A 23000-nucleotide genomic window follows, 5' to 3' on the forward strand; every position below is an offset into this window, starting at 1 on the left:
AAAACCTCCCTGTCCAGGATGTTGCTTGATAGTGTCATCTAACCATCAGTTTACTCACATCCTCTCCTCACATGTGAGGCCGTTACATGACTGTTGCTTTGTACATACTAAAAATTGCAGTGGAGCATGTTCCACAACCTGAAACATGTTTCTAATGGGGAACAGACCCTGCCAGGGGCTGAAGAATGAATCTGTTAAGGACTCTGAATGTACAGTACACTTTGTCTCTCGGCCTATCTGATGATTTCCACAAGCACAACATGAGACATCAAGGAGCAACGCAGGACATACTATCCCCCTCCCGGCCAGTGATGTGAACACAGGTCAGGTTCAGGCCTCCGGCTGAACTCAGCCTGCCTTGAGCTGGTGTCCTACTCCGCTCACAAGTCTATGAGAACTGGGCGAGGGCTCCCTGCCAGTTCTAATGGACATAACAGTGCTCTGGTTGTGGAGGAAGCAGAATATATGCTGACGGTACTGAATAGCTGCCTGATGATCTTAAGAATGGCTCCATCCATTGCAATTTTAGTACCAGGTTTAAGTGCCCTTAACCATTCTATTGTTAAGGTCTTACCATCATTTATATCAATCTATTCTTATATTATTATTCTACAGTGTTCTATCTATTTTATTTGTATAACTTTTACCAACTTATTTTTTTATCTTGATTATCTTTATTTCTTTGGCCTTATTAATAATTTGTATCCCTTTTATATATCACTCTGTCCTATCTTTAGTAGTTTAGGTAGATTGTGCACGAGGAAGAACATGGTGTGGGGAGATCACGTGTTTTTGTTTATAACACATCAACACTGACATCTGCCCTTATCGTGAAAATCTCAATGTCTTTCCAAGTTGACATCTTCGTCGGTGTCTCCTACGTGTATGGCTTCTCATCCTGATATATTTGTTATTTTGTTTTTGTTCAGTTTCACATCTGTCACATGTTAGCAATCTCGCATGGTTTTTTACAGGCATTTTACTAGGGTGCTGCAGGAAAAACTCCATAGTCCATAGTTCAGTGCAGCTCAAGTGACTAACTCATTCCACCAAGTAACACAAAAATGTGGCAGTATTTATTGGTGCTGTGTTCATTTGGTTATTATTTCATTTTTATTTAATCTAATTGAATCTTTCTCGCTGGCCGACCTCAGCCTGACTCGATGGGCACACTGCCAGTTCTCGTGGACGTAACAGCACTTTGGTTGTGGATGGGGCAGGATATGTCTTGGGGAAGTTGGACAACCACAAGATGATTGCAATAGGATGGCCTGCATGTGGCACAGCTACTGGAATTCCAGCGGGAAGAGTCAGTCCTGACCAAGTGATGCATCACTTGCACTCTTTCCAAGGATGTGAGCCAGACATCAACACCCCTCCTGCGGATGTGGTCAGATGGTCTAATTGTAGGAGCGTGTTTGTATCTGGAAGGTTGAGGAAAAATCCCTCCTCGGATACTGTTTCACTTTCAGCCTGAGATCTTTCATGCATTCCAGGAGTTGTTTTGTGATGAAGTGTACATTAGGTAAAATGGACTTGTAGTACACTTTCCCTCCTGTTTCCATCTCCTGGAGAACATGTCTCAATTTGCTGCAATCATCTTTGGTTTATCCATGGAAATCACATCAGAGATGCACAACAGCAATAACAGCAGCAGTTGTGAGCAGTTGTCCTTAACAAAAGGAAAAAGTTATACCCTTTACTACTAATGCTGCATGACTGTGGCTGCACTGCATTCTTGTCGTTGTTGAAGCGTTTGGTATCTGTTTCATATTTGAGATGATTTTTTCCAGTTTGAATGTTTAAAGCAGCAGTGGAGGGGGATACTAAGGGGCAGTGGAACAACCTGTAAACATTAAATAGACCTTTTAAAGATGGCTTTTGAATTGGGTCAGCTGGTGATGAAAAGTGAAATATTCATCTCCCTCTGTCTGCACCAGCTCCTGAAGAAGCTATCTGCAGCTACTTGAGATCTGTCTTCACCAGCTGGTCTCTAACATTTTCAATTAACCAGTTTTTGTTTTTGGTTAAGTTTGTTAAACGCAGCTGCAGTCAGGATGAACGCCAATGAGCTGAAAGAGGCTGTCAAGCTTTGTAGAGCTGAGATGGATTCTGAAGTCCAGAAACAAAAGCCTGACAATCATGCAGGAGGCAGGATATGATTATGAATATAAATGTCACTGCAGAAATCACATGTTGTACACAACACATCAATACCGGTGTCAGCCCCGGTTGTCAAAGGCCCTAGAATCTTGTTGTCTCTGATGTCTTCCTGTGTGACTTCTATGTATATGGGTCATTTTTTCATCCTGAGATATTTGTGTTCAAAGCACTCAGACATTTGCATTCTAACATTCAGATGAAACATTTCAGAAAAATGTCCATAGTTCAGTGCATGTCTGAAAGCATCTCTTCATTCAACTCAGTAACATAAAGATTGAAATATTGATTGATGCTGTGGTCATTTGGGTATATTTTTATAGTTTGCTTGTTAAACGTATGTGTGTGTGTGTGTGTGTGTGTGTGTGTGTGTGTGTGTGTGTGTGTGTGTGTGTGTGTGTGTGTGTGTGTGTGTAACATCGGTATCAGTGTTTTAAGTTTAAAGTTTAAATTTGCCTGGAAGTTAATGTTCAATCTTTATAAAAGAAACATATATAGGAGCACAGAGAGCAGATGTCAGTGGACTGAACCACTAATAGCATTGTAAACTATTTGAAACCTTGACCTCTTGCTGTCCTTACTCTTGAACTCCACCTCCCACCTTTCGCCAAGTTTTGCTCAGTTGCTAAAATAGACACAAAAGCCGAGGTGCTACCTCTGGTGCGTGTGGTCTGTTTTAATTCAGGTTGGTGCATCGCCCACACACAAGAAAAACATTTTGGGATACGGCCACAGAGCAAGACAGTGTTTAGACTACCCACAATCCCCTCCTCCCTCCCTGCCTGGCTGCACATCTCCCGCACGCAGAACATTGGCCAGTGCCCTCAGGTCCCTCCCTGCGTGCTGCCTGTGAGCCTGAGAACATTGTGAGATGTTTACTGTCAGGAGCTAAATGAATGTCCGACGAAAGAGTACAACCCTGAGGGAAAATTTGAAAAGAATGTAAATGGACAGTTGTAGATGAGGCTGTCAACATGCTGCGTTGAGTCTCCATCTGCTTACGTTTTACATTGAACATGTGCACTGGACATTTTATTCACTACAGTGTTTTTAAAAGCTGTGGAAAAAAATTCCACTGAGGCCGTTTCCTGAGAGTTGTAGGGGGGGAATTCTGCTCTTACACCTACATACATCTTTATTATTGTAGACGTGTTCCCTCTGGAACCTAACCACTTCAATGCCCTCCTCAGATTTAATCATAAAGACGAGAACCCAACTTGGCCCTCAGTAAAGTGGCTGATACAGTATACATCTCTCATGGCTGCAATTATTGCGTTCGCGATATATTTTTCCATATCCTCTCCCCATTTTTCTGCGTTAGTCACATGATAGATGGGCTACACTAAATGTAAAGACTGGGCAAATTTCCATCCGTTTCAAATAAGTGCACCGAGAAGCCAGCAGCTGAAGCAGTAGCGTTCTTTTTATAAGGGACAGTGGTGCTTTGTGTCAGTGTTTCTCATCCCTCACCTCAAGCCTCCTCCAGACAACAAGTGATAATGATGTAGCTCGCTTCATAATGAGTGAGAACACGTGCGACTGGAGGAGGAAGGGTGGAGCTGTGTGGTGGATGTGTCAACTGAGTGAGGTGTTAACAAAAGATTCAAATTAAATCTGCAAGACATGAGAAAGTCAGCACACCCACTGCAGTCGTGTGCTACACTTTGTTACTGGAATGAAAGCAGTAAATATATTTGTATGTCAAGAGCTGAGCATTTCCCCCTTTAATTCCTGTTTTTTGTCTTGTTGATTTATTTCAGGAGACAAGGACAGGCTTGTATGCCTGACCTGGGATCAGTGCGTGCTGTGTCAGTTGGAGAAAAGTGACCTCAGTGGAACAGTTCCGACAGGACACCTAAACACTGTAGAGAAACCTCACTCAGAAAGCTCTCCTTGTGTACAGGGGTGAACAGGAGCCAGCACAGGCCAAGACAAATTAGTACTGAACTGGAATAAGTCGAAAAATAAGAGCAATTCCTCCCACAACACAACATGTGATGGAAAACAAAAATAGGATGACAAGCAAAGTCCTGGCAAGAACTGAGTTCAACTGAAGACACCATACAGTGAAGGTTTGTGCTGCTGTGGGAGGTTTAGCGAAGGGGGAAATAAATCTCTCCAAAACACAGCAGAAATGGCTTCACCAGGGAAACTGAAAAACTGTCAGGTCCAATAATCCAACACTGGGTAATGAAGTATTCGAAACGCTTATAATTTTCTTACCAACATTAACTTGTGCAGATAGTTTCACTTATCAAAGTTGGGATGAGTAAAGCTTTGCTCATAATACTAGTGCAGTGCCTGTTCTAAACCTGCCTGTATGGAACGAGCTGTTTGCTTGGCTTGTGGTGACGCTGGTTCAAGATTTCTTTCTGAAACCATAAAATAACCTAATTGAACCAGATTCAGATTTTTTGCACTGGTATTAAAGTGTGTTTTTCATGTTTGTGTGTGAGGTGTGTACGTGCGTTTCTCAGGGGAAATAATAGAGGACATTTTCTTCAAATTTTATAAAAATTGATATCATATCTTGATTCTAACCAAAATGACACTCCACTTCCTCAGGTCCAAAGAGTACACTTAGGAGGTTTGAAGCTGAAAAGTTGAACACTTTGCGACACATGTGTTCCTCATACAGAAAAACAGAAAGACAGACATTTGTGGAATTAGTTGATCGATCAGTGGTTAAATAGCACCATGTTTCTCTGTTTGTGTACTACTCTGCTTCATATTTGATTCCAAGGGGAGTTTGTGTGCTCTTCCACGACAGTGTTTTCTGTGGGAGAGAAGGATTCCCTTTGTCACAGACTTTGGCCTTTACGAAAGAAAATCACATGTGCTAATTCTAGCCCCCAGCCCCCAACTCTAAATAAGTATATTAATCGATTTATCAGCCAGTTATTCACCCTTTCTACTCGTTATTTGATGTGGTTCTAAACTTGACTGATTTTCTCATCTCTACAGCTGAGCAGTTATTCCCGAAGGGGGTGAATTACTTACAGTTTCCCTTTAGAACAGCAGCTCTGGAGTTTCCTAGATTTATTGGTCTTTTTAAATGAGAAGACAAGTGTTGTGTGTTCTACTTTAGGATCATGTGCCGGCCACATGGATGCCGCGATGACATCACCCCAGGGCGACACCACCACGACGCTCTAAAAGGGCTCAATTCATGACAACTGCTCAACGAGTGCTAAATAACGCCTGTGTGAGTTAAATAGAAGGTGTCTGAGTGACTGTCATCCATCCACAAACCTACACAGCCCGGCATGCATTTGCAAAGTATTACATACAGGTAGTTATTTCAGCGGTGGATCCATCTCTTGACAGACAAAAGTAGGGAGACACAGATTAAGGACAATGAGCTCAACAGGCCAAATGAGGTAGGAGGAGTGGGATTTTTTGTTGTGTTTGCAGAGGGATGTGCTGCTTCATACTCTGGACAAGACGGGATTATTGTTTAATTGCTACTACGGCTTGTGAGGACAAGCACTCACCCTTAATTCTCAATCGCAGACCCACACTGATTGAGCCACAAGATCCCCTACCCCTCACCTCATGTTCTCTCTGCTTTTGTACCACACTGTATGAGCAGACACACACACACACCACTCCTGTGCTTGCTCCAACCTCTTTGGGGGCAAAACTACAAAGCACACGGTGAGACATCACCTCTGAGCCGCACCGGTTACCAAGGTGATGGGATACGAGAATAGAATTGAGAAATGGGGGATCCGCTGGTGAGGTTTGCCATGTCCTTGACTCGAGGGCATCATGTTATGACCCTCACATGTGCTCTCCGGTGTCTCTGACGAGGCATTTCAAATCATCTTAGAGAGACAAAGGTTCACACTGTGGCACTCTAACAGTAAGCCGTGTGCTGCCCATTAGCCTGTTTGTAAAAGTCCCCGGCACATGCTGCAGTGCCGCAGTGTTCCGCAGTGATCAGCCCATTCGTACAGCGTTGACTCAGCCTCCTGCAGCTTTGAATCAGGGTTATAGACGAAAAAAAAGGAATCTTCAGAGCTATAGTTGTAGGGAGGGTATGTTTGTTCATTTGGGATAGACAGATAAGGACAGAGGCTCAAAACAGTCACAGGGGAGAAACCAGTCAAGTGTCAGTCAGCTGCAGGCTGCATTTACTGAACAGCTCTTATCAGATGTGGGCAGTCGCAGAGTCAGACCAGGGAGGGAAAGAGAGCACACACATCCGCTGTGCAAATCATGAGGGATTGTTTTAGAATAGGGAGTCAGCCAGACATCTCATGAGGTATCTGCCTGTCTCTTGCACACTGCTAGTTTTTTTGGGTCTGCAAGACCGGAGCTTTATGTTCCCTCGTCACCACAGCTCCACCAAAGAGCAGGAAGCCTCAGACACAACAGAGCTGCATACAAATCTGAGCTCTGTGCAGGAGAGAGGACAGACGTGCACAGGTGCTGCTAGAGAGAGAGAGAGAGAGAGAGAGAGAGAGAGAGAGAGAGAGAGAGAGAGAGAGAGAGAGAGGGGAAGAAGAGGGGGAGGTGTAGGAGGAGACTTGACTTGCTTCAGAGGAATAGGAGCCGGAGAGCAATTCCAAAACAGCTGTCCGGCAGACATCCCAGTCGACAGAATTGCAGCCCCGGGGCAGAGACAGGAGGCAGGGCAGTGTCAACAAGCCACGGGAGCAGCACAGCAGCCACTGATCGAACACACACACACACATACATACATCCTCCTGAGGCTGCAGCGTTCAGGGGAACACCAGTGATACCTGGGAAGGAATCTAGATCTCCACCATCAGAATAACGGAGGTGAGTGAGACCATGTTTCATATCACCCTGCTTTGGTGCTGGGACCTGAATTAGAGGCGACAGTGCTGCTGTCATGTTGAGTGTCTAGGTTCTTCATCAGCCTCTTCGTGAATGTGTGGAGCAGAATGGGATAGTGGTTGATAACTGTGAGAAGTGTCAAAGCGTGCTCCTACGGGAAACGTTTGTCCGGCTCTCAAACATGTAACTCAAGAGTTGAACTATTCAGAGCAACACGATATCCTCCCTACTTTCCAAGAGAGACATTTTAAGTCCGGCTACACACTTAAGGCATGTTCCTCTGAAATGCAGAGCTTGATCAGCCTCTATCACTTGAGGAGAGCAGATTTGGAGGAGGCTTTCGAGGGAGGAAAGGTCTATTTAAATTTTTTGGTCGGTATGTGTTGACATTCCCTTCATGGTTCATACACTTTGATTCGGCTTCCTGCTCATCTCAGCCAAGGATAACCCTGGCAAGTTTTGGCCATGCTTGTGGGTGGCACAAGGGGAGCGAGAAGGAAAGACAGAGTAAATACTCCACCCTGCTATTCGCCCTGGTCCCAGCACCACCACCAGGCCCCCGAAAGTAAGGCCTTTGCCTATAATTTAGGTTTTTTTTATGCAACAAAAAGCTCAGTCTATTCTTTAGGGCTGCCATTACCCTCTGTGGTGTGTGCATTTGCTTTTTAGAACAGCCCCAAAGAGAGGGTCTTTCTGCAATTCAAGGACGTGACAGAGATCTAAGCCACGGTTACATGTTGGACTTGTATTCGGAAACGTGTGTGGAGTCACAGCTGGCTCCTATGTGCTGATGCTGTTACCCTGACTAACTACTACAGCTCCGCAGAATAGCACGCTATTTTTCAACACCGCTGATGTGAAATGTCAGCGCAGTAATCCCATCATGGGAGGATGAGTTAGGGGATGCACGGTTTCTATTTTAAAGAATAGTGAAGTCATATCCAGGTTTGAACAGCTGCTCTCTCTGTCGCTCCCTCATCACCAGCTGTGGATCTGTGCAGCTCCTACTGAAGCATCATCCAACTGTAGCATGTATTTAGACTGCAGTGGGATTACACTGCCTCTAAGAATATTCTGACCCACTTATATCCCACGTGATTTTTCGGTATCCAGAAAATACCCAGACAAATCACGAGCCATTCGTTTAATTACCAGATACCAACCTCACATTTATCTGCCCCCACACTCAAACTTTCATCACCTCGCTCCTTCTGCTGACCCTTCGCTAATAACTAACTCTCCAAGCACAAACCGGTGAGGCTGGAGTGGCTCCAGACCACTTCATACCCAGACGGATAGCTGCTGCTGAATCAATGACACAGGGACTTGCAGCCCCCAATATGGCTGGGAGGCTGCTCAGCAAAGGCACCAGATCATCAGATCCCTGGTTCCCCAGAGGTGTAAATGAACCCCCCGGCCGCATTCTGTGGTGGTGGCGCCGCCGGGCTCAGAGCGGTCAACACGTGCCAAGGCACCTCTTTATGGAGCGGTGCCAAAAAGAGGGTGTAAATTTGCCTCTGAGATATAACAGAATATACCTGCTCAACTACTAAGAGGCGGCACGGACACAAATGCATTCACTGGGTTAGGAGGCCACAAGCGACCATCCTGTGATATCCTGGGCTTTAGTAACTGATTCATTTCCTCTTTGGCCAAACCAAGCTTAGCTTACATTGCTAAGACTCCAGAGATTCTCCACATGCACTCAAATCAATACTAATTTACTCAATCCCACATTAAATTAACTCTTATCCTGGTTTTGCGAAGATCCCTGGGAGACTAACACGAGGAAGTAGTTGTCCTCCTACTTTGCTGCTGGTCTCCGGAATTCCAATCATGTTTGCCATATAGTCCAAAGTGAGCACCAGCAGGACGGCCGACGTGAAGGTCAGGCCTCCAGGCTTTCACAGCACCAGCTGACTTCTCACAGGCCACAAATGTTGACCTTGGGTTGGATGCACAGCAGATGTCCCCCTGTGAGAGATGAAAGAGTTCTGCTCCTCTGCTATAGGATGTTTGTCCGTTTATTGATTTCAACCAGCATTATCATCTATTATAATGCATGGGCTGTGTGTTTTCCTCTCGCAGAGGACCAGGCCCATGTTGTAGTGTCATCAGGGCAGACCAATAATCAATGGGTATTTTTAATAGGAGGTTTTTTTCCGCCAGACGTGCAGCAGTGACCTTCCTTTCTGGGAGACAGTAAAGCAAAAGTTGATACAGATATAGACGTGTGCACTGGAGACCCACAGGAAGCAGCTTTCTGCTTGGAGGTGCATTGGTTTCATTTCCTATCTGAGAACAATTTCCCACTGCAGTGAGCATCACCTGTCAAGGTTAGTAAGGACATGCGGAAGAGATTTTGGGACGAAGAGAAATGCAGGGAGGAAGAAAAGGAGAAAAGCTTGAGCTGAACAAGTGAGCGATTTTGCCCCCTTTCTCCCCCTCCCTTCATCAAACACTGCAGCACTCCTCTTCGCCCCTTCCTTCCCCTTCCCTTTCTCTTCTTCACTTTTAGCAAACAAACAGTCGTTCCTCTGCACACATGGCATACATTCAAAACTGCTATCTCTCACGAGTGCAGCCAGGCACCTCTCACAAACATTGACACTCACACCAGCACTCAAACACATAAGGGCCCTCGATGAGCGCTGCCGTTCAACACACTCGCACATGTTCTGCATCCACGGATGTTTGTAATGGTTATATATATCCCCATATGTGTTTCTGGCAGACAGGTTTATTTTTCCTTTAATCGCAGCTTCCCATCCTGTACTCCTCATCCTATGAGTTTAGAAGTTGCAGCCTAAGGAAGTGTTGTTGCTGTGATGCTTCTTCAACTATATATGTTGAAAGTAGGTGTCGCTGGTTTCAAGTCTCCTATTTGGATTAAAAATTCTGATCAAGCTAAGTGTCTGTCTCTCTCCCTGGCTCCACACTAACGTGCCTGCGGAGTGACCGTAGCCTACTTAAAGTGTCTCTGATAAGGTAGATGCAGCATGTGTCTGTGGGTCCAGATGCAGAAGGAATGTGGATGTTTTCGAAGTGAAACCTTTTTATTGTATCTTATTTGTTGGGGTGGGGGGTGGACTTGACCGCCCAGGCACTTTTGTGAAGCGGTGCACTCTGTCAGACGGTCACTGCTGACAGACCTCTCATAAGTAAATATGTCTATAAATGGGCAGGCCCTCTCTTCACTGGCGCTCTCCCCCACCACCCACATCTAACGCACACACACGCACACACAGACACGCAGACACACACATACACACACTGTCAACTCCCTCCACAGTGTGCTTTTTCCCCCTCTCCTTGGTTGCCATGTCATCTAAAGCGGTCAAACCAATTCTCTCCTCTTTACACATCCTAAATTAATGTCGCAAACATTCTCCAATTGGCTTTTAATGGAGAAGCAAAGAGAAGGCACCATGCAATCAGCCACCTTTGATTTGATCAAATCCAATACCCCCTTAATAAAATGGAGCCACGCTGATGTATTGTGCACCAAAAGCTGGTATCTCTGCACTTATCAAACCTGGAGCTGACCCTCTGGCCATCCAATCAATTCACAATCTGCATCACCTTCTTTCCTAAGATCCACTTGCTCTGTAACCCCTTCACTCTGTCGCTCTCACACATCCCCCTAAACCCCTTAACCCCCCTGGTCCATCTCTCTCTATCTCTGTGCGTGTCTGAGCAGTAGCTCTCTCCTGAAACAAGCTGCACCGCTCTGATCCTACTAAATCCCCCCTTTGCTTCTCCTCTCCCAATCTGCGTTCCAGCTGTTCCACATTAGCACATCCAGAGTTGCGGAGGCCAAAGGAGGCTCATGTTGTGAATAGAGCAGCAAAAAAGCCATAGACCCAGGCCTCATCCTCCTCTGCTCTGGCTTTTAAGCTCTGCAAATGGAAGAAAAGGATGAGGATGTTATTTTTCTTTCAGGATCCAAAGTTTGTGTCTAGGACTTGTGTTAATGACGACGTTTTTTCTTCAAAAGGGCACAGAACAGGAGGTTCTTTACCAGCAGCAGCAGCAGCACTCATCTGACAATTTGACACTGAGTCCATGTTTCAGTGCTGATGTTTTCTTTATCTGTTTCTGATTTTAGGAAAGTGTCCATTTGCCCTTTCTTCACCACCGGACATCACCAGCCCTGCTTGCATTCCTGTTTCCTGATCGATGCTGCAATTGCTGCAATTATTCTTGGAGTCCTGTTTGACCAGCAGGCTACTGAGATGTAACCGGAGCTTTGCCTCTGGGGAACTGTAACGTCCAGAACCTATAGAGCACTTCCGACTTTTCTATCCTGCGCAACTAAGCTCTTTTCTACAATTACAGCCATGCCAGCAAAAGCACCCATATACCTGAAGCCCACCAATAACAAGAAGGGGAAAAAATGTCGCCTCAGAGATATGTTGTCGCCAGATATGATCAGTCCGCCACTCGGTGACTTCCGCCACACAATCCACATTGGCAGGGGTGGGGAGAGAGACGCCTTTGGAGACATGTCCTTCCTTCAGGGGAACTATGAGCTCCTACCAGGGAAAGGAAATGTTCACCCTCTGTATGGCATCCAAAGTGAGTTTCTGCGGGCAAACAGCACAGGTGATGCATCCTGTGCCGAGACACCCTCTCCCGTACTCAAGAATGCCATCTCCCTCCCAACTATAGGTGGCTGCCAGGCCCTCACCCTTCCCCTGATCTCCTCCACTGTTTTCTCCATGCCCCCAGAGCCATTGGAGGACATCATTGGGCCTACAGTTCCCATGAAAGTTAGAAGGGCTGAGGAGGTGGAGATCCTGCAGATGGATGCTCTGTTGCACTCCATGGATGTCTTCATCAGCGAGCCTTCGTCTCCCTCCGCGGATATCCAGTCGAAGCCTGACGTCCTCTTGGATCTGCTGGAAAACACAGATAAGTCCAGCTCTAAGGCAGTTGCCAAAGCCAACAAAATCAACAAGAGTGAAAGCAGATTTGATAAACCATCATCATATTTTATCAGTGGCAACAGCATCTACAAAGGTAACGGAAGCCTTAACAGCAACACAAGCAGTGATAGCTTTGACAGCTTTAGCGATAAAGGGGACTTCCATAAAAAGATCTGCAACGGTAGCACGAGTCTCAATAGCACCTGCAATGGTTATGGACACTTTGACAATGACATTACCCTTGGCTTCAAGCAGGAGCTCTTAAAGTGCAACAGAGAGTGGGTGGACCGGGACAGTGGCGTGGAAGAGGGCCGCATCTGTGATTTTGATTTAGAGTTTTCCAAGGAGAAGAGCACATCGCAGGGTTCCCTCAACCAGATCACAGGGTCATTCCTCTCACTTGAACTTGATCTGGGCCCATCCATCCTGGACGATGTGCTCAACATAATGGATAAACCCGCAGCAAAGAGCAGGCCTTGAGCTGTGGTGAGGCCCCAGGAGGAATAAAGGGAATTTTTAAACTATAGCCATGATGAGAGAGAGACTCACAAAGCAATCAAATGGTGTCTGGATATATCATTAAGATGAAAATGAGCTACAGTAAAGAGAGCTGCTTATGTTTTTATTGTCAAAACACAACTATTCAAGCTTCTATGGAGTGTTGATTCTTTTTGTTTTGTTTACCATGTCAGCCGCATGTTTAGGATGCATGTCATAGTGAGTTGCATGTCATAGTGAGTTGCAGCATAAACACAGCCATTGTGCCTTTGATTTGATTTTACTGTAAAAATGCTACATGATTAATCTGTTTTACGTTGACTTTCACCGTATAACTTTGAGTCCCTATGCTTTTTTTATGCTCTCTCTATGAACATGTAGCATTTTGTGAATTTAAATGTGTTAACAATGCACCACACTGTTTGTCACGTATTTAATTTGCCACATGACTATTACAAACAACAGAACACTATGCATATTTGTGTTTTTTTTATGTTATTGTAACAAAAATAAATAGTTTTTGTCCGATCCTGGCCAGTTTCTTGCAGGAGGTGTGTGCATATGCCAGAGCTTAGAATTTCATAAAAAAAAAAATGCTTTAATGATATAACTCTGAGTAAGACTGAAAAATAAGAATAATGCCTGGGAAAAGTTTAGGTGCAAGAGGAGAAAGACAAACAAAAAATATAGAAAGGAAACAAAGAGCTACAGATTGACAGAAAGGAGGATAGAATGGATTTATTTTTCTCGCCTCTGACATTCCATACATTGTGCTTCCCTGCCCTGCAGTGGGAGCACCGGTGGGTCTTCATCTGCCCAACCAGGCGCCTGCTCCATTTGTTTGCGTGTGGAAAGGACAGGCAGAGGAGGGGTCTTTGAAATTCCCTGCATTCCAGCAATAGAGCACAAGTGTCCAGGACCAGACATAAATCAGCTGTTTCAAGAGAGGAGGGAGGGCTTTGGTCTTGGGGCCACACTATTCATCAGCTATATGTGTGTGTAGAGAGATGAGGCTGTAAAACACGTCCTAACACACCGCAGGAAAATGTTGGTCAGTGCTGAACGATAGATGAGCTTTCTTGACAATAAAGATATGTTGACCAAGCAGCGCTAAAGAAACAGCCTGGGTGTGCAGGACAACAGTCATTATCCATAGAACCTACATGTAGCCTCTTGAACTCAGTCACCCATCAGCCGTGTCCTCCTCAGCCTGATACTCTGTCCCTATGGGCCTTTCAGTGTAGACACGAAGGATAACACATTACAAGATCCTATGGAGTCTTGTCATATCTGTGTAGAAAAACCAAGACAGCTGGTTAATTTCATATGCAAATAGTTATCTGGGTTCAATTCCACTTTTGTCATTGAGCGAGCCAATGTGGCAAACCTCTCCAAACTCCTCAGAATGTCCATAAACAACCGCAAGCAACCCAGCCTTGGCATTTGAAGCCGCTGTAAAACCAGATGTTCGAGGAGACTCGAGCAGTTCCCCATGCAAGAAAACCCATGTCATGGCAGATGCCTCAGCCATTGGAAAATCCCAGAATTAGCACACTAGAGTTTGCAAACACTGAGCTGAGGCATGTAGCCTTGACGCATGAGTAATGAAAACCTTTAGGTAGGGTAATTACTATCCTTATACCTGCAATGGTACATTACTGACTCAATGACAGACCTTCATTTTTACAGGCGTGGACCCCAAGCACACTGCCTTTGGTTTACAAAAGAACTTGCGACCACAGCACTGTAGCCAGTTATGTAAGAAAGGTATTTCTGTATAGATGCCAATGTTCTCTGACACAAAATACCAAGACATACCAGAGTTTATGAAGTAAAAAAAAAAATTACCCTTTACACCATGAACAGTGCTCTGTTATTGAGCGCTCTACATAAAATAAAGATGTTTGTTCCACCAGTAGGGTTTATGTTATTATTTTATATATATATATCTGTGTAAATGTACGATTTATGAAACCTTTTAAAACCTAGATAACAAATCACTGCATCTGTGTTGCACAACCTGTTGGGTACCGGCAGATGCAGAGTGTCTCATCCTGTTCCTGGCTTCAGTCTTCTATGAGGAGCCTGAGGGCACAGGAGAAGTAGCCAGAGATGTAAGGTAGAAATAGACCATGTGGTGTTTCTCATCTCCATTGGGCCAAGATGGAAGTTTGACCTGAAGAGACCTCGCTTCTGATAATCCATGTTAACACAACAAAGATGCTGTGTACAGCACCACAATCAGACAACTCATTGTGACGCCCACAGACTCACAGAGAACAATCTTCCTCTTGTTTTTGCTTGGAAGTAACCGCATTCCGATGCTTGTTTTGTTGTTTCCAGTTTGCTACGGTCTCTGTTAAGATCAATTAAAATTAAATATTACTCTTTCAAAGATGTTAAAAAACATTTAAAATATGTTAATGTAAAGCCAAACCAGTGAAACCGGAAAACACTAGCTTCCAACGGTGACGTTAGCCGAGAAAGGGAGTTGACACGGGTGTTGCCACTACCTGCTACCTTTTATTTCCCAACCAGTTTCTTGACAAAACCAGAAAAAAAAGCTGATCACTAAATTCAGTCTCTTAAATGCTCTGCTAAACCATGATATTGGATAAAAGGAGAAGAGATCATGTAGAACTTCTCAAGCACGTTAGCATGTCGTGATTTATGCTGATTTACAGTAACATAGGATAAATTCTTCATATAGCCGGGCTTCTGCAGGGTGTTGAAAAAGTCCAAAATTTGAAACTAGCGATACATGAGGCTTATAAAGGAAAATTTCTCTGTCTGTAGTTTGCATGATAATGTAGCCTTTAAAAAAAGTTATTCTCTCCAAGGCTACTTTACCTTCTCATCAATTATGGGGAATTGTGATTAATTATGGGATCCAAATATTCCTAATATCTGTTATACTTGACATGGGTCTTAAATTCCATCCATCCAAAAGATTTTGAAAAGTTAAAACCTGCCCTGGCCCTGTTTAAATCGAAATGACAATCACAAAAACACACAGAGAGGCTTTCTGCTCCAAACATTTATCGTGACATTACAAGGTTAATCCTTCAAGACCATTTCATGAAAGTTCCTCCAGCACATCGTTGATTCCGGTGTATTCAGCCCCTCAGTTTCCTGGGCTAAGGTGAAGCTGTCAGTTCACAGATGAATAAGCTTTGGACCAGAGGCGACTGGTGCCAAAGAAAGCACAGCTTAGACCCAGCGAAATTTTCCATCCAACCGCCACAACAGAGCTGCATTATGTGCAAGCTGTCTTTCACATGGAGGTGTTGGGGAAGGAGCCCCTCATATAGCCGGACTTGAGCCTTTTCAGATGGATGAGAGGGGAAACATTAATAAGATGTTTCCTTGCTCACCGGCCCTAGATGGAGACAGCAGAGATCTGAGCAGCAGGATAAAGCTCCTCTTGTTTTCACCTGCTGTAAATGTTCTGCCACACTGAATGAGCCCCAAATCAGATACAGTACTTTCCATCCAGCCAACGCACTGGGCAGGAGGAAATGTCTAAGGTATGAGCACAGCTTTTCTCAGAAATGTTATTGTAAAATATTTCTCTCGCTTGCTGGAGAGATATCTTTCATTGTTGATACATACTGTATGTGTTCCAAAATTGAATGCCATGACTGTGAAAATTGGGGCCTCGGTAGTAGAAGTTTCTGAGGAACATTTACTTTGGGATGGCGAGCACGGAGCTTGGACTCAAGTGTTCCGCAGATCTGCTGATTTAGCTCTGTCGAGCTGCAGCTCCCTTTCAAAAGACAACAACAGAGAGAGCTTATTCTCAGGGGGGAATAAAATGAGCCCGAGCCCGGTTTGATGCAGTGCAGATACGAGGGGGCGCACACACACGCAGCTCGGTCTGGCAGGCAACGGATCCCTCAGATTCACTGCACTGTTGACTGTTGTTTGGCTGACAGTAACCATAGCGAGTTGAGTCTGTATCTCCAGCACGTGACGCCTAAGCTGAAGGGAGGGCAGAGAGAGGATGAGAGTTAAACAGCGGCGTCACCTCAGAGGCACAAGAGCATTGATGTGACAAAACGCAGGCACAGTTAATTGTGATTCTGTGCTGCGTAGAGCCAAACACGAGCTACTCTCCTTTTAATTATTTACTTATCGCTAATGTGAATCATAAATCTGAAGTTATATGCACTCAGTAGTTGGTGTAATTTGAAAAGTGCATGAAAATATTGGGTTCTGATTATTTATCATTGTTAAACTTTATAAATGATATCATTTTGCAATCAGGACCAGCTTAATGCTTTGTAATCTTGCTTTAAGGTTAAGTGTGTAAGATTTAGGTGAAAGGGATTTATTGGCAGAGCTTGAATATAAAATATGATGTTTTCACAAGTGTGTTTCATCTAGATTGTACAAATTGCTGTTTTCTTTACCCCTGAATGAGCCTTTTATATGAAATACTTTATATTTACATCGGGCTGGGTCCTTTCTAGGGAGGCTGCCATGTTATTTACAGTAGCCAATACTAGACAAACTAAACACCTTTGACTTTTTATGCAACTGAAGGCTACAGGTTCTCCTTCAATTCTGGAGTTTTAGGTGAGGGGTATTCAGCTGCAACTTGCAAATTCGTCACTTTATGTCAATACATTCTACACACTGAACCTTTAAAGCTAGGTATGATAACCCCGGAAAAGTTGGCAAGCCCAAGCTACACTTGTGAGATGCAACTGATGCATCTCACCCCCTCCTACCGGCGCTCTCGTCTAAGCTACGCCCCAAAAACACATGAACGTTCACCAACGCCTGCTAGAAGCTAGTGGCGTATAAGGGTGCAGGCAGGCATGTCGGTTAGTGACAGACATGTACCTCAGCTAACCATTTCCTTTATACCAAATGGGATTATTGGTCAGGTTTATTACATTACAGCCACTGACACAGTCCTTTTTTATTGATGGCTGTGCAGACGTGAAGAGGATTTCAACCACTTGCAAAGTTTGTCAAAAACAGCTCACCATCTGTACATTTATCATCTCAGTGTCAAATTGGGTACAGTTCTAATACAGTATACAGAATCTGTAAAGTAATGGTCACTGGGAAATGTGCCAGTGTTCAAGTGGAGGCATATCAAAACAAAGTGCTAATGTTAAGTCTTTATTGGAGTAAAACGAAAGACCAGCTTCAAAATTTAAAAGTATGAATCTCGTTTAATCCCTCAAATGTTAGGATGGAAAAATATTTCTGATAGCAGAACTGTTGAACCTATTATTTCGGTTACAGTTACATGTTTTGTTTTACTGGGTTGGCTCCTGCAAATGCCTATTGTCAGGTGCCACAGTACAGTGAATTTTCCCAGATAGACACTAGATACTGTATATTACTCCATTAGGCTCAGCCCTCAGTCAGCCACATTCCATGTCCTGCCGTCAGCTTTATGATAAATACTGCAAGGGTGCTGTGAGATATTGGGCTTAGCACATAGTCTGTCTTCACCTTTTTATTCGGCTTAATTAACAAAAAAACCATACTCAGCAAACAGCCATGGATTATTCATATTTAGATGCTGTCCGGCCTAAGAAGAATGGGACTGGAACTGAACCGAGTAGGATGAGCCAGTAATGTATGCTGTCTTTATCTGGGCTCTCCTTCTAAGGCAGCACAAGGGAATGAAACCAAATTCAGCGATCATGTGAGTCTTTCTAAAAACCCTTGTCTATATTTTGTCTCTATTTAAGTGGCACGCCCCCCTAACCCGTGGCAGCAGCTGCCTGTCCGTTCCGTCCCATGCTCCCCTTCGGCCGGCGATCTATATTCACCCAGAGGAGGTATTTATATATTTGCTCTTTGCTGCATTTCTTCCAGACAACCATCTGAGAATTCCTCCAGCGCCACGCAGGGGGAAGGGTGTGAAAGGGGGAATGGGCTTATTGGATAACACTCCTTATAGATGTGGGTGACATCACTTGCCATGTTTTCCTTTCACAGGTCAACAACATCTCTGTCAGCCTGATGAGGTGACTGCACCCAGTCACCTACTGTGATCCAATAATGAGGGTCACTGAGGCTTATTGTGGGATGCATACCACTCCTCCGAATAGTTTCAATGTTGTATATAAGTATCTTTTCTTCTTCTTTTCATTGTTATGATACGTTTCCCAGCGGCTATTTGGACATAAAATTGAAGGTGAACTCACTTGTTTCTAATAATATTAACAAAGGCTCATACACCCTGCCTCCTCATGGAAAGGAACATGGACCATACTAAAAATAAGTGAAATATTATGATTCTTTTTTTCCTTCTGGGTTTAATGCTTATATCCTAAAGGTGCTTTACCGCCTCCAACTGTATGCAGTGTGGATCTGAAGAATGACAGCAAACAAAAGAAAAGAAGAGAAAATATTTATAAAAAAAAATGTATAAATAAAAAAGAACGTCATAAATAGAGATGTCATGACAGTTGAGATTGACATATGGTTGGTCCGGCTCATTCTGATTGGTCAGGATATTTCTAGGCATTTAGCTACTAAGTGCCTAGAAGTTTCCCAAGTATTGCACTTCCGTAACCACTAGTGTGGGAAATTTCTAGGCATTTTGCTTTAATGTAAAGTGTCCCATGTATTGTACTTCCCTAACACCAAGAGTGTGGGACCTTGATATCACGGATCCATCCTCCAGTCACTACTGCTCAGACTCCGCCTCTAAATTATTTTGACATCATTTGTTGATGGTGGGAGGAACTAAAGACACATCGTCTGTCTTTAAAGAGTTTATATTCCCGTCTGCTTGCTTGATAAATTGCTAGCCACCACCCTTTTAACATTCATTTTGCCATTGCTTAGCAGCGGTGTTCTTTGAACTGGAGCCACTTGAGCGTGGGAGATACTGTTGCTGTCAGATTTAGAGGCTGACATGAATTGTTTATTTCTGACTCAAGTTAGTCGGTTCATGATTATGATCTAAAACAAATGGGATCTGAAGCTTCATAGTTGGCTTACAGAAAGAAGAGTGCTTTTTATCTTCTCATCTTTAATAGAAGTAAGCACATATTTCTAGATGTTAAGCTCTAAATAGTAAAATGACCAAGGGCCTCCACTTAAATGAGCAGGGGAGAGCAGGGATACCCTGATGAGCATTATTTGGAGCTTTAAGCTTTAGTTCTTCTGAAGAGACGATTACAGCTCTGATGAAGCAACAAAATCCACAGTGCCAGACACTCACCTTGGTTCTAGAAATGTTGCCTCCTGTTCATTTTCAAGCTGCCTCTGGTCGCTGCTTAAATCCTGACTCTAAATTCACGCGAGAGAGATGACTCAATGCTGAACTCTCCTAGTGGCAGCTACATTTTCATGGTAAAAGTTTTTCTGCTCATATTTCATGTCATCAAGTATACTGCATTTACCTAAACATTTTTTAAATGTCTGCCCGACTGTGGAATGTACCCGAACCATTCATCTTTTCTGCTTCACACTTGGAATGTGCTTCCTTAATGGCCTGAGGAATTGGAGTTTAGAATTATGTGCGATAAGGACACAGGATACGTTCAATATTAAAACCATTTGAATAAAAGTGCCTTGCAGTTATTGGGGGTGCGACAGATTGCCTTCAGCCTGCGGACCAAGTTGAACATGTCTTCTTCTATCCTGAGGTGATCTACAGCAACAGTGCTTCAAAATTGTCACCAGATAATTTTCATGCTTTGATTATGGTTTTATTTCATCATAGCAGCGAGCAGACATTCACGGGTATTGGTCTCTGTCATGGCAGCATCATTTTGTTGCAGCAATGCATTATATCAAGCTGAATTACACAGCTTTGCTGAATTTGGGTCTGAAGACTGTTAATTGCTTAACAGATCTCTGAAATACCCAACATGCAATCTATATGAAAAAAAAACCTGCATTTAAGTTAATCATTCATACTTATGTATAAGTCACACATGTGAACAGTAACAAAAGTCATATACGTTTAATTACGTGGAAGAATTGCCTTAAAAAAATCTGAATTGCTAAAAGCAGCTAGCCTAGATAAACCAGGTAGGATGAACACAATGTTTTCTAACTTTACTCTGCGCCATAGACAGTTTATAAAAGTTCAGCACAGAAAGTCCAGCATAAAAAAAATAAAAAGTGACAGTATATACCTGAAGTACAACTGTTTAAGAAGGACTCACTAACGACAAGAAATTATTGTGAAGTAGCTCGGGAGCATCCCTTCCCAAATCAAACAACTCATTCGAAACAAACATGTTTAGAGTGTGCACTGCTAGTTTGTTAATCATGTCATGTGAGTTTTACCTGCTTGGAGTTAAAGTTCTAGAAAGTGCAGTCCATGAAACCACTGGGTGTTCAGGTCAGAGGACAACATTCCTGTCATTATGGCCGACAGCCTTCAGGATTCTCCCTTTTAAGGTAAGACCCCAGTCTGTTTCTCCTCATCCCTGTGCGGGCCTGTTCCCTCTGTCTCCCGGGGGCTCAGTGGGTGCCCCAGTCTCCTTTTATAAGTATTCACCAGCCAGTCATGCGAGCACATCTGCAGGAAATTTCTTAACAGGTTCCTTTCCCTACAACCCTAAAAAAGACACAGCAGCTGGCGGCCATTCATTTTACGCTTTGTTTGGAGAAGCTTTTACACTTCAGATTTGCACGGTTAAATTTGTCCGTAAAGCGGAACAACACACATTACAGAGAGAGAGACTGAAAGAAAAACACGGCTCTCCAAACTTCCAATTTCAGATAAAAGTGGTGGGGAGCAATGTGTTGATGACATTCTCATATAGGGCTGTGACCCCTGTCCTGCACTCAAGAGCTGCATTGTGCTTCCACATGAAACACACCACGCCACGTCTGCAAAACTCATCTCATTTCCATTTGACACCGTGGGGAGTAAAGCAATATAAGAGATTATACTTCAGCCTCTTTCACTGGACTGTCAATCATCTTTAAGGACTGCGGAGCCCCCATCAACAGTAAGAATGTCTTGGACAGAGTGCCCCTATACATCAGGATCAACAGTCAATGAAACCTATGGTACATAGATAGATATTTATATAGCTCTTTTTTCTAGTCCTGATGACCACCCAAAGTGCTCTACAGTACAGTTCTCTTGCCACACATTCATACTGTGCATCTATGGGCCTCACCTTCCCTATGAGATCAGGACAGCCGTGAGGGGCCATCTGGGGTTGACTATCTTGCCGAAGGAAACTTTGGCAAGCAGAATAGAGAATACTGGGATCAAACCGACAACCCTCTGTTTAGAGGGTGACCTGCTCTACCCCCTGAGCCACAACCGCCCCATGAAAAGACCTAAGAATTTCAGGGGGTAAAGTAAAAGTTACAGGCTGTTCTAATGCTCAACAAATGAAACAAAAATACTAAACTTAAAAGAAGAAAACAATTATTATTATTATTAATTTCAACACATCGTGCATATGTAAAAGTGAGTCTGTTAGGCAGTGCAGCTAGTCAACAATTGTCAATATCATATAAAAAAATACTTAAGTACTTAAAACGACTGTGTGGAAGCGGATACATCAGAGGTGTCAGTAATTTACCTTTCCCAGGGATCACAGGTCACAGGGTCGTCTTTTCCTTGCGAGAGGGAAAAAAATACCAGCGATGAAGTCTCCCAGATGCAGAGTTCATTTGTTTTTTGTGCTGTCAGTGGGTTTGAAGAACAGGACATTCTGTGAGGAATATTCCAAAATAGTCACTGAACACTGAGGTCAAAGTCAATGACCTCTGAGAACCTCTTGGTGCTCTTGGCCTTCGGCTACTGCTCTGCCGTCCAAATTTTTGAAAATATACCCAGATGTCAAATTGATTGATTATTGGTAGTTAATCAGATAAGGAGCCTTCAAAAACAGACATATTAATACTGCTACGAAGAATAGTTTTAAGAGATTTATAAGATAAGTGCTAGGAGTGGTTTAACCATCAGCATTAATGTACAGCATAAGAGGACAGTAACTAAGTACATTTACTCCAATACTGAAAGTGCACATCTGATGTACTTTATATTTTTATTGGCATTTATGCAACTTCCTACCTATACTCATACTTTTACTCCACTTCATTTGTAGTTACCGGTCAGATGTCAGTGTATTCCATGCAGCTCCACATGTTGACGGTTTATGACAAACTGAAGGAAAAACTATTCCTTTGAGTGTTGAGAAAATCTGAAATCAACTCTTTAAAAAAGCCTCTTGGATCAGCAGGAGCACTTTTTCCCAAAGGTGAAAAAAGTTTATCTGAGCGCATGAAAGGACTTATGATGATCCTAGAGAATATAATACAATGCTGTATTAAAACTAACCAGCTTGTATAAAGTAGTTAAATGAGCCTAACCTTAAACATCTACAATAGTAAAATCCAACAAAGAAATGAATGCAGCAGGAATATTAATCCAAATAGTTATGTTCTGTAGTAGTTTTTAATCCAGGACTTACTTGTGGTGGAGCATTTTCAAAGTGTTTATTTTACTAAAGTAAAGGATCTGAATACTTCTTCCTTGACTGCTGTCCAGTAGCTTTACATGTATGAAAACAATATAATGTGGACTTCTATGGTTCTAGACAACAGGTTGGTTTTCACCTTGGTTTGGTTGGTTTTCACCTTGGTTTGGTTGGT

General features: G+C 43.4%; 1 protein-coding gene across 1 annotated transcript; it reads left to right on the forward strand.

Annotated features, from left to right (window-relative positions):
- The first annotated feature begins 6399 nt into the window (after nucleotides 1–6399).
- Nucleotides 6400–12925, forward strand: cdc42ep3 (CDC42 effector protein (Rho GTPase binding) 3). Its single transcript, XM_062400375.1, has 2 exons — nucleotides 6400–6948; nucleotides 11075–12925. Exon 2 carries the CDS (start codon nucleotides 11307–11309, stop codon nucleotides 12372–12374), a length of 1068 nt encoding a protein of 355 aa, XP_062256359.1. The 5' UTR covers nucleotides 6400–6948; nucleotides 11075–11306; the 3' UTR covers nucleotides 12375–12925.
- Nucleotides 12926–23000: the final 10075 nt, after the last annotated feature.

This window comes from Platichthys flesus, chromosome 12 (assembly GCF_949316205.1).
Source record: "Platichthys flesus chromosome 12, fPlaFle2.1, whole genome shotgun sequence".
Lineage (NCBI taxonomy): Eukaryota > Metazoa > Chordata > Actinopteri > Pleuronectiformes > Pleuronectidae > Platichthys > Platichthys flesus.

Excerpts from the sequence above, each read along its gene's own strand:
- cdc42ep3 (XM_062400375.1), top strand. The coding sequence starts at position 11,307 with ATGCCAGCAAAAGCACCCATATACCTGAAGCCCACCAATAACAAGAAG.